Source organism: Natrix helvetica (genome assembly GCF_964273705.1).
Source record: "Natrix helvetica genome assembly, chromosome: 1".
NCBI classification, from domain to species: Eukaryota; Metazoa; Chordata; class Lepidosauria; order Squamata; family Natricidae; genus Natrix; species Natrix helvetica.
The window spans coordinates 204,728,310-204,741,318 of record NC_138548.1 but is presented as its reverse complement, the minus strand read 5'-3'; the positions used below and the strand labels follow the sequence as shown (position 1 = coordinate 204,741,318).

Below are 13,009 nucleotides of genomic sequence, written 5' to 3'. Positions count from 1 at the left end.
CTAAGTGTGGTCTTACTATCCCCTCCCTCCAGTAGTGGGTTCCGGATCCCGTTCCAACCGGGACGGTTGGAACGGGCCCGGTGGCGTCCACATGGATGTGCACAGCATGTGCATGCATCTTACCGCTTCCGCTAGCCTCTGCGACGCTCCAGCTGCTCAGTGGAGCGTTGCGCAGGTGCTGAATGTGCCCTGCACGTGCGCGAAGTGCCGAAGACTTAAAGGACCGGTAAGGAGCTTGGGTGGGCGGGTGGACCCTCTAGAGCACCGTACCGGAACGGTATCTGGTGCTCCGGGCAAGCTCTGGTATGCCCGTACCGGGGCATACTGCCTGCAACCCACCACTGCCTCCCTTCCTCCTTCCTTTTCAACATATTCATATTCAGTTCATATTTCCTGGACCTTCCGTTGATAATCAATTTGCTAGCTTATTGTGGGCAAGCACATTAACGGCAAACAGGGCTCTAATATGGAGTTGTGTTCACAAAAGCTTAATTGTCCTTTCTGTGTGGAGGCTCCTAAGGCATTTGGGCTTAGTTCATTCCATCTCCTCCCGCACTTATTTCTCTAGCTGAGGCATTTCCGTTGGGTCTGCTGCAATTAACAGTAATCTAGAACTGATCTGGGAGAAACAGAGCTTCAAAGAAAATCCCTCCCCCAGTAGAAGTGTCATCGGGGCACAGAAGTGGCCCAGAAAGTTACACAAAATGGGCTAAGCATCTTTTTGAAAGTCGAATCCCCTTGGGGAATTTTTTGGAATTCTGGGGAAAAGGGTGTTTGAAAAATGAAAAGTAATTGCATGCAATCCTCAACTTACAACAGTTCATTTAGTGACCGTTCAAATTCCCAACGGCAGTGAGAAGAGTGGCTTATGACTATTTTTCACAGTTACTATCTTTGTAGCAACCCCCCATGATCATCTGATCAAAATTCAAATGCTTGTCAAGTGGTTCATATTTATGACAGTTACAGTGTCAAAATGCAATTGCATTTTGCAGCCTTCTGACAAGCAGAGTCAATGGGGGAAGCCAGATTCACTTAACAACCAGGTTACTAACTTATCAACTTCAGTGATTCACTTAACAACTGTGACAAATAAAGTCGAGAAATGGGGTAAAATTTACTTAACAAATGTCTCACTTAACAAGAGAAATTTTGGGCTCAATTGTGGTCATAAGTCAAGGGCTACCACCTGTACCCTAAGTCCTTTTTTCTGAGATGCTGGAAGCATACATCAATCACTTAAGGCGATTGCCATGTCCTTTAGAAATGCTTCCTGCATTATTCTCTAGCAGACTCCTATAAACTCCTTATGAAAGAGAAGCATCTGATTACAATCTGTCAGCATTAAAAGATATAGTGCCAATGAACTGAGTAAGCAAATCTCCCAAAATCTCAAAGTGAGAAAACAAAGAAGAAAAGGGGAAACTAAAAAAATATGTAGCAGAGTCCCGTTACCTATGTTAGGCTATGAGTTTAAACTAGGATTGAGAAAATCTGTTGAGAAAACACCTCTTATTTCATAGCAGATGTACATCTGCTTAAAAAAATATGTTCCCCACTAAGATACCACATCATTAATTTGAAAAGGCCAACATTGTCCCCAAAAATCTTTCTGAATAATGAGTACAATTCCTTCATCTTTGACTTCTGCCTTTACTAATATCCAGCTTGTTGCTATTCTATGTTCATTGCCCATCTTATACAGATTGATAGATGCATCGATAGTAGTTATTAGCTTCAGAATGTAGAATGGAGAGAGAACAAAAGCATGGAGACTGGATTTATTTTCCTAGGATTCAACACTAATGGAACTTTGCAGATTGTGGGTTTTTTACTTTATTTATTTATTTTTCTCATATTCCTCATCACGCTGTCAGGACACGTCACTGTTTTGTTTGTTTGTTTGTTTTTTATTTTTGTTTTTATTGGATTTATATGCTGCCCTTCTCCCAAAGGACTCAGGGTGGCGTACAACATTAAAAAACACACATCCCGAAAGTTAAAAAGAAATTAAATACATATCCAAAAAAACCAAACCCAATTTATAGGACAATACATTTAAAAAATGAGTTAAAATTAACAGGCCAGGCCGGCTTGCTGGAAAAGCCAACTTTTTAGGGCGCATCGGAAGGACCGGAGGTCAGGGATTATGCGAAGCTCCGGGGCAGCTCATTCCAGAGGGAAGGCGCTCCCACAGAGAAGGCTCTCCCCCTGGGGGTCACCAGCCGACACTGTCTGGCCGATGGCACCCTAAGGAGGCCAACTCTGTGGGATCGTACTGGACGGTGGGAGGCTACTGGTAGCAGTAGGTGGTCTTGCAGGTACCCTGGGCCTAAGCCATGGAGCGCTTTAAAAGTCATAATTAATACCTTGAATACCTTTTGATTATATCTTTAATTGATCCTGCTTTTTACATACCCATGTATTTCTTCTTGTGCATCCTCTCTTTTATTGAGAACTACTATACTCTGGTCATTGTGCCTCAAATGCTTGGTCAATTTCTTGCTCAAGAATAGAAGAATCTCTTTGTGTAGCATGTGCTACACAAATATATTTCTTCTTTGCTTTTGGGGATGTGGAATTGTGTGGCATTATGCAATCCATTGTGCTGTACCTTTATCATGAGCAGAAATGTCTGTGTGCAGTTTTTGGCAACAGCTTATGTCAGTGTATTCACAATCTCAATGGGACTCACTATGCTGATTTTTAGTCCTCCATTTTGTGGCTCACATAACATTAATCACTTCCTCTGCAATATCTGACCAATGCCTGGTTTTGGTATGTAGTCACACAAATACCATTGAAGTGGCTGGCTTTGTTGTCCGCCTGGAAAACTTGCTTATTCAATTCTTGTTTATATCTGGGTTTCCTGCATTTTTATTGGCCGGAAAATGCCTTCTCTACCTCTGTTGCTCACCTGGTTGTGGTTATCCTCCACTATGGTTGTGTCATTTTCATCTACATCTGTCCAAAGGCCAATTACTGTCTAGAACATAGCAAAGGGATCTCTTTGATCTATCCAAATTTCATACCTGTGTTGTACCTTATAATTTATAGTCTTTCAAACAAGGAAGCTGAGGGAACACTTAAGAGAATATGGGAAAGGAAATTGATTTTCATGGAAAGACAGTAATTTTACAGCTAGTTTTTCCAAGAAGGAACCGAGGAAGCTGGTAGACAAGAAACAAATGGCTTTATATTTGTAATACTGGCCTTTTACAGTAGTTACTTGAACAAAAGAATTCTGAATAATTCCAGTAAGATGATTTGACACAAAAGAACTAATATGCCATATTTATTTATTCTTTGCAAATACACTACAGGTAATCCTTGAGTTATGACCATAATTGAGCTCAGAATTATGGTAATAAGTCCTTGCAGTCATTAAATGGGTCTCCAGATGACAGGATCCAATTTTACAACATTTTTTGCCATACTAATTAAACAAATCCCCTGTTGGTTAAGTGTATCCATTTTACCAAATGACTATTTATAATCTGAAATTAAGGAGAAATTTCCTAACACTGGGGACAATTAACCAGTGGAATGCCTTGCCTTCAGAAGTTGTGGGTGCTTCATCACTTGAGGTTTTTAAAATGAGACTGGACAGCCACTGGTATAGGATATCCTGCTTGAGCAGGGGTTTGGACTAGAAGACCTCAAAGGTCCCTCACAGTTCTATTATAATTGATTGATAGATAGTTTTTGCTGGAAATTAGAAGTAAAACACCAGAGACCAGTAAAAAATCTCAAAAATTGCAGTTATGACTGCAGTTTGTATGGAAGTCCCACAATGTTCATCCAGTTTAAGATGTGAATCACAACTAAATGTCTTATTTAACGTAGATTTCGTATCAGGATCAAATCTGCTTGAAAGCAGCATACTTAAACGTCTAGTTTGCTTTTACGTATGATGAACATTTGTATATTCATGATGATGATTGCAGTAGCCAATAACATTTGAAAACTATGAATGCTCTGCTCCTCATCAATGAGTTTTGATTCTTTTGGAAGAATCAAAACAGTTAGCAAACAAAGAAATCAACTTAAAATTAAAAATTCAGAATCCCTAAGTACATTTACCAAAAATACTTCCCACTGGATTCAATGGGATTTATTTCAGACTGATCATGGATGGGAATCTGTACCCAAATTTCCAATTACCTAAACATTTAATCCAGAGGTGAGTTTCTGCTGGTTCGGTCCGGATCGGGTGAACTGGTAGTGATGGCGGGAGGCAGAAGCGTCGGCCCACCTGCCCGGACGCTTCTGCGCTTGCACGCGCATGAGCAAACCGGTAGTAAAAAAAAATGGAAACCCACCATGGATTTAATCTCTGGTAAGACTTTTAAAGACTGCTTAGACTAGCCTTCATCCTTCGCAAGTGGTCTTGCAATATAGATATTTGCCGATATGGTAATGAGTTCAATGCTTTGGAAAAGAAATATTCTCAAATGTTGAATCTATAGACTGATTGGTCTGGTAGCTCTCTGTCTGTCTAGTCATTTTTCCATCAGTCCATCCATCCATCATCTATTCCTTCCTTGCTGTAGTCACAGAAAGCGATACCTATCCTGTAGCATTAACAGTGGGAATTTGTTACGTGCTACTGTTAAAGAGATTCACAGAAATAGGTACAATCGAAAACATGGTGGGAAAGGGGAATATTTTTATATAAGTACTGTAAATTAAAAAGAATCTAAGGGTTAAAAGCAGATAAACATCCACTATCTTCTTCCATGGTGGCCAAATCCCCTCCCCCACCCTTTAAGTTTCCAGACTCGCTGTGGTGCCATTTGCTTCATGAAAAGAGAATCTGTCTAGGTAAAAGTAGTTTTTGTTGCATAGTCTTTGAGACTAAAAATAGCCTTCTGTTTCTTTAGGTGGGATAGTTACTGCTAATTTAAGCAACTGATTAAAATGCTTATTTGGGTTCATTTGCATGCACTTCATACAATGGTGACCTTTCTTTGGCCCCTTCAAATAACTCTTGACTCCTGGTATCTGCCCTAGACAAGTTCCTGCAATTTCCTGGCAAGATTTCGGAAGTGGTTTGCCATTACCTACTCCCTACAGCTAAGGGAGAATGATTCACCCTGGATCACCCAGCTAGCTTCATGCCTAAAGTGGGACTAAAACTCAATCCCCTAGATTTAAGCTGGTGCCTTAACTCCTACACCAAGCTGGTTCTCTAATGGTAACTTGGACATACTTATTTTGTCCAGATATCTAATTCTAAACCATAATTGTCCATCTTGGGGAATGGAAGGAATGGATCCTACAACTGATTGTTAGGCACTCTATACACCTCAGTTCCTTCTGGCATGAAAAGAATGCAGATCAAGATTTCCGAGGGCATGTCAATGAATGGGGAGATATTTGTGAGGTTTTTTCCCTTTGTTATTTCTTTGTTTTTTGGGGGGGGGGTACTGCCTGTAATTCTGCGCTGGAAGATATATTGGATATTTCCAATTTCACACCAAGAAAAGCTTATGTTTCAAAATTATGTTTTGAAAACCAAACTCCAAATAAGTTAAAGGAAAAGCCAGGAATCAAGGGGACATGCGGCATTCCCTCATTTTTGAGCTATAGTGCAGGTTTTCCCCCCAACTATGTCTCTCTCAGGCAAGTTATTTTTGGGATGGAGTAAGGTCTGAGCAACAACAGACAAACAGACACTAGAACATTCAATTCAGTGCTGAATGCAATATGTTTGAACCCATCTCATATATGATCCACAAGGGTGAAGGTCTCAATCCTGACTCAAATTATTTGTATAATGCATGAGAAAGTTGCATATGGTCCTTTAATCAGGCCCTGAATATTTGAAGCTTTCTATGGAAACTCTATTGATAATTCTTCCTAACCTACCAAACAATTAAAAACTATAACTTGAAATCCTAGGCTCAGCACCAATCAGAATAAAAAGCTCTTAAAAGAAAAATAAATTATGTTTCTGAGATAGCTGAATTTCTATAATTTTGGAACAATCACTTCCTACATATAGGCTTATCTAAAAACACACACAAGCAAACAACTTTTAACATTCCTTAAAAACTCTATAGACACTATGTAAAGAGAATTGAAAAGGTAAGCGGCAAACAGGTTATAAATTCCTCTGATCCTGGGTAACAAATATGAACATTATTGGTGGCAGACATGTTTACATCATTTTTATTTTTACTAAAATCGTGTGTTCTTCCTATGACCCTCTAGGTGACAATATTTAGCCAATCATGGCTGATCACCAAAAACTAAGTGTTTGGTCTAAGTCTCGCTAAGAGAAGATTAGAAGAATAACTCTTCAGAGAGTAGATAGGGAAGTGGGAAAAAATTCTCGTGGGAAAGAATTCACATTTGTATTGCTGCTAATGCCTATTAGTAGAAACTGAGAGCAACGTGAAGGAGACTTTGCACCCTAAGAATATCAGCTTCCGACTACAAGATGTAGGATGGAGATGCACAGACAGAATAGTAGCATGGAGGATAATTTTGTGATCCTTGGATTCAATACCAATGGGACTTTACAGTGTGTGCTTTTCACTTTGTTCCTTTTAATGCATCTCATCACACTCTCGGGACACCTGGTCATTGTGATCCTAACTTTACTTGATCCTGCCCTCCACATCCCCATGTATTTCTTCCTGCGCAACCTGTCTTTCATTGAGGTCTGTTACACTCTGGTCATTGTGCCGCGAATGCTTGCCAACTTCTTGGACAAGAGCAGAAGTGTATCCTTGACTGCCTGTGCATCACAGATGTACTTCTTCATTGCCTTTGGGGGCTCTGAATGCTTTCTATTGGCTTTGATGGCCTATGATAGATACATGGCCATATGCAACCCGTTGCGCTACACTCTCATCATGAACAAGAATCTCTGCAAGCAACTTTTGGTGATAGCTTGTGTCAGTGGATTCACAATCTCACTGGGACTCACTGCTTTGATTTTCAGTCTTCCTTTTTGTAGTTCACATAATATTAACCATTTCTTCTGCGACATCCCGCCAGTGCTGTTCCTGGCATGTAATGACACACATGACAAAGAGGTGGCTGTGTTCCTTGTCTGCGCGATGATTTTACTCGTTCCGTTCTTGCTCATTCTGATTTCCTACGTCTTTATTGCTCATTCCATCCTCATGATCAAGTGTGCTGAGGGCCGGAAAAAGGCCTTCTCCACCTGTGCTGCTCACTTGATTGTGGCCCTCCTCCACTATGGCTGTGCCATCTTTATCTACATCCGTCCAAAGGCCAGCTACTCCCTGAATGAAGACAAATTGGTCTCTTTGATCTACACCAATGTGACACCTATGATGTACCCCATGATTTACAGCCTTCGGAATAAGGAAGTCAAAGGTGCATTTAAGAGACTATGGGAAAAGAAATGTATTTCCATGGGAAACATAAACAGATGAAACATTGAAGTGCCAACTGCCAGGAGAAAATGATCTGACTATTTCTTTCCTTAACCAAGAAGAAAAGTTAAATAAATAACTGTTGTTTCGATTTGCTTTTTTAAAATACTCCAATGCAGTAGATTTCGTTCTTGAACAATATCCCAAACTTCTTGACTTTAGCCATGCTTTGATCCCAGAGAATCTACTTCCATACCGACTGTCAAGATGTGTAGCCTCTATTTTGGTATATCTCTCTCTCTCTCTCTCTGAGTATTATCATCATCTTTTTTTAATGACCCCCATAATCCCTTGTGGGGTGGAGTCTGGGCAACTGAATGGAGCTTAGTGTTTACTGGTCAGATGTCCTTCCTGTTGCCAATGTGGAGGTTTTAAATAATTTTTATTATATTGTTCAAACATATATATTCAAAAAATGCCTAACTCCTTATCTTTATCTCTACCTTCATCTACATCAGTGGTTCTCAACCTGTGGGTCAGGACCTCTTTGGAGGTCGAACGACCCTTTCACAGGGGTCGCCTAAGACCATCAGAAAACACATATTTTCAAAAAAAATACGGAAAACATGAAATAATTTTATGGTTGGGGGTCACCACAACATGAGGAACTGTATTAAAGGGTCACGGCATTAGGAAGGTTGAGACCCACTGATCTACATCTTTCTTGTTCTATCTAAACATTTCTCTATTATATATGAACAAACTTAACCAAGTTTCATTTATATTGATCCAGTTTACACTAACATTGTTAATAATCTCTATCACATTGATCAAATTTATAGTCCTCATTATATATATATATATATATATATATATATATATATATATATATATATATATATGTGTGTGTGTGTGTGTGTGTGTGTGTGTGTGTGTGTGTGTGTGTGTATGTATGTATTTGTGTTACAACCCCTGGTATGCCTAAATATGGGAGGAAGGTCACTACTCCCTCTTTCTGTCCTTCGGCTCATCACAGAAGACCATGCAGGCAGAAAACCATATTTTTATTTTTAATGTTGCCTTTTTATATTTGTGTTGTATTTGTACTGATAAATAAATAAAGGGAGACTAGTATAGATCTATTTCGAGCTAATTAGCTCTCATCATAAGGGTATGGCTAGCTGATGAGAGCTAATTAGCTCGAAATAGATCTATACTAGTCTCCCTTTATTTATTTATCAGTACAAATACAACACACACACACACACATATATGTGTGTGTGTACATACATACATACATACATACATACATACATACATACATACACATGTATACATTATGTTATTTATACAAAAACCAAGCAAGAGAAAGGGGATAGAAACAGGGGTGAAATACTACCAGTTTGGACGGTTCGCCCAAACTGGTAGTGAAAATTGCTATTGTTTGCCCAAACTAGTAGTTAAGAAAACCACTTAAACAAGTAAAAAAAAAGTTCCGACAATCAGATCATTGTTTTTTAAAACTTTTTAAAGCATTTTTTTTACTACCTATTCGCCCGAACCGATAATAAAAAAATCCAGCTGTGGGACAATCAGCTGTGCCGGGCAATCCTCGGAATTAAAAAAAAATTTTTTTTAAAGCATTTTTTTTTTACTACCGATCAATTGTGTGACAATCAGCTGTGACTGATTGTCTGTGAAGTTCCTGCTTGTTGCAGGGGACATTTTGTGTGAAGTCCAGCTGATTTTACATTGTGTATGAATCAGTTGTGCAGCCACGCTCACCTGGTCACCTGACCACCAAGCCACACCTGCCTGGTCACATGACTACCAAGCCATGCCCACAGAACTGGTAGGGAAAATTTTTGAATTTCACCACTGGATAGAGATGGAACTGGAAGTGCTTTTTTGGGGGGGGACATGGGATGAGGGTCCAGAAGAGTAATTATCCACAAATTTGTTCAGGCTATAGAACCTGTTAATTAAAAAAAAAAAGCTCTAGTGATAGACTTTTCTTGTTTTTGCCTTTAGATTATCATAGAACTTCATCAGGTTCTCAGTGAATCCTAGGTTTAAACATTATGTGTGAATCCTATGGCCCTGATTCTCAATAAACAACCCTCAATAAATTCTTCAGTTATTTTTTAAAAGGTTCTTATATTGTTTGTTAATTTAAAGTCTCAATCATTATCTTATTTTTCAGAGGTGGGGGAGAGGGGGAGAGCACGAGAGAGCAATTTGTTCTGGGAATTAATATACAATTGTTGATGTTAACTATAGCTGCCTTTGCTACCAAGATATCAAATAAATTTTTCAGAATTTAAACCTGAAGAGAATACATACATTGAATGTTTAGAAGTGGCTCTAAAACTATCATCACAAGTGCAGGTAAAAAAAAATGAAGATGGTAGACTTCACCACACTATCAAAATCTCCCTCCTTTTGTTTGTATTGTCCATATTTCATACACGTATTAAAAGTCAGGGCTTTAATCATGCTGTCATGACCACTATCTCAACTTTTTCAACTGCAACGTATTCACCTTTTCTGTTAGTACCCTTTATAATGCCTTGGTAAGACCACACTTGGAATACTATATCCAGTTTTGGTCACCACAATATAAAAAAGATGTGGAGACTCTAGAAAGAGTGCAGAGAAGAGCATCAAAGATGATTAGGCGACTGGAGGCTAATATAAAGAACACTTGCTGGAATTGGGCATGTCTAGTCTAGTGAAAAGAAAGACTAGGGATGACATGATAGTAGTGTTCCAATTTGAGGGGCTGCCACAAAGAAAAGGGGGACAACCTATTTTCCAAAGCACCAGAAGGCAAGACAAGAAGCAATGGATGAAAACTAATAAAAGAAAGAAGGAACCTAGAACTAAGGAGAAATTTTGTAAGAGTGAAAACAATTCTCCAGTGTAACAGCTTGCCTTCAGAAATTGTTGGTGCTGCATCACTGGAGGTTTAAAGAAGAGATGGGACAGCCATTTGTTTGAAATGGTATAGGGTCTTCTGCTTGAGCAGGGGGTTGGACTAGAAGACCTCCAAAGTCCCTCCCAACTCTGTTATTCTGTTATGCCACTAGGAACTACAGAGATCCTATCCAATAAATGACCATGGTATTTATGCAATCATAAATCACACCATATTTAGTTTGCTATTGAATAGCTACACTAGCATGTATCTCTAAGGATGGGAAACAGGGAATCATGAAATCATTTTTCTTAATCAAGACAGAACTGAAGAAGATCCAGACTCTTCTAGATAATAATTGTCAGATAATAATTGCCCATCTTTATTGCAAACTGATTGGCTCAATACTATAGACAGATTTAGGGTGCCAAAATTTAGGCATGGCCCCACATCCTCCAATTGAAAAGAAAGACCTCAAGAAAAACAGTTCACATTTTATCAACCTTTAAAGAATCAACTTTTCATAGTCTTAACATATTTTATTATATATATATATATATATACCGTATATATGAAAATTCTTCATTTACTACATGAATGGATTTTGCCAAAGTTAATTACATAAAAATGTTAAGAAAAAAACAAACAAACTTATTAGGAAAGAACACAAGAACTCATAAGTTATCTTACGTTTTGCTGTAGTTCCAATTGTCAAAACTTTTAATAAATTACATTAACTGTCCAGAGGGGCTACTTAATATGCTCTAGACATATTTTGCGTACTATGATTTTGGTTTGAATTAAATATTATTACTTAAAGGTGTAGTTTTTAATTTTAAAAAATTACCTAAAATGTACATTTTTCTAAGTACATAAAATGTTAATATTAATCATTCTAAAAATGCAAATCTCTGCATCATAGTCGGCGGAACTTCACATCTATGGTAGGTGACACCATCAGTCAATGTGGCTTTGTACCATCATATTTCCTTGACAATACAAATATATGTAGTTTAAAGTTTATTGCATTATATTGAAGCTCCCTGCCTTATTTCTATACTAGCAACAAAGTGAGCCTTCTGCCAGTTTTCTTTTAAAAATCCATGTTCTTTGAGAGCAAATAAACCTAGAATTCTCATTATAGAAGTCAGAACGAGCTGAATCTGATAGAAAGAAAAATGGGGTGGGGGGAATATTCTTGTAAGGCCATATTCCTGTAAGGTCAAAAGTACTGAGAACTTTTGATGACCATACAGTTCAAATGAGACTCTCTAGGATTGGTCCTCAGACTGCTGCTATCACAATTTCTTCAGCCTTAGCCAGCATAAGCAATAAGGAAAGAGGAGTGGGGGTGACATATGATAATACTTGGAGAACGACACTTCACAAAGTCCTCTCTTATAGAATGACAAAACTATATTAAAAAAGGACTTGCTTGCGGAAGATCAATCAAGCTGCTTCCTCTACTTTCTTCCCAGCTAGTCTGCAGAAGGCTCCCTTCACATCCCTGTTCCTCAGGCTGTAAATGATGGGGTTTAACATGGGGATCACAACTCTATAAAAGACTGCCACTACTTTTTCCCTATTGGAGAATGTCTTGGCTTGAGGCCGCAAATACATGGCCAGGATGGTGCCATAATAAATGCTCACCACAGTGAGATGAGATCCACAAGTGGACAAGGCTTTGCTCCGACCTTGTGTCGAATGGATACGCAAAACAGTGAATCCAATACGGCCATAGGTCACCAGGATAAAGAAGAAGGGGAATGCTAATGTAATGGCACTTGTTATTACCATGTTAATTCCACTGGCACGGGTATCAGAGCAAGCCAGTTTCAACACTGCTTGCAGTTCACACTTGAAATGATTCACTACATTTTTCTGGCACAAAGTTGCCTGCATGGTGAAAAAGGGGACAATAGTAATAATGAAGGTACTGACCCACAGACTCACAGCCAACTGGATGCATAAATTGCGACTCATGATCAGGTTGTAGCGCAGAGGGTAGCATATTGCCACAAAACGGTCATAAGCCATCACAGCTAACAAAACCGATTCCGTGATAGCTAATAAGCCACCGATGCTCATCTGAGCAAAACATCTGCCCAGTGGGATAGTAGGCCTGTCCATGAAGCAGTGGACCAGCATCTGTGGGACAGAGGTGGTGATATAACTGATGTCAATGAAGGAGAGATTGCTAAGGAAAAAATACATGGGTGTGTGGAGGTGGGAATCTACGATAATCAGCACCAATATGAGGCCATTGCCGGCTACAGCAATGAGATAGATAACCAAGAAGAGGACAAACAATCCAGCACGAACTTTGAAGTTTTTAGAGAGCCCAATAAGCACAAATTCAGTCACGGTGGTTGCATTTCCCCATTTTTCCATGTTACCTATAAGAGTGAAACAAATTTAAAGGTAAAGGTATTGTAAGTTCTTCTGAAATTCTTCATAAATATTCCACACAAACATGGGGCTTAAGAATGGGAGAGTTGCTTTTAAAAGAGGAAGCTAGCTTTGGGAGGAAATGATTCGAGGATAGATATACAGTAGATATACAGTATAGAATAGAATAGAATAGAATAGAATAGAATAGAATAGAATAGAATTCTTTATTGGCCAAGTTTGATTGGACACACAAGGAATTTGTCTTTGGTGCATATGCTCTCGGACTATTTAAAGTATAATAAAATAGAATACATTCATCAAGAATCATAAGATACAAAACTTAGTGATA

The 13,009-nt window shown here is 38.8% G+C and overlaps 2 protein-coding genes across 2 annotated transcripts; one reads left to right on the top strand and one right to left on the bottom strand.

Annotated features, from left to right (window-relative positions):
• Positions 1-6,452: 6,452 nt before the first annotated feature.
• LOC309384471 (olfactory receptor 10Z1-like) lies at positions 6,453-7,412 on the top strand (the record flags this gene model as incomplete). Its single annotated transcript, XM_081938070.1, has 1 exon — positions 6,453-7,412. One exon carries the CDS (start codon positions 6,453-6,455, stop codon positions 7,410-7,412), a length of 960 nt encoding a protein of 319 aa, XP_081794196.1.
• Positions 7,413-11,718: 4,306 nt separating this feature from the next.
• On the bottom strand, positions 11,719-12,660 carry LOC309395901 (olfactory receptor 13H1-like; the record flags this gene model as incomplete). The annotated part of the gene is made up of 1 exon (XM_081960548.1): positions 11,719-12,660. The coding sequence occupies one exon, from the start codon at positions 12,658-12,660 to the stop codon at positions 11,719-11,721; it is 942 nt and encodes a 313-aa protein (XP_081816674.1).
• Between the last annotated feature and the right edge of the window lie 349 nt (positions 12,661-13,009).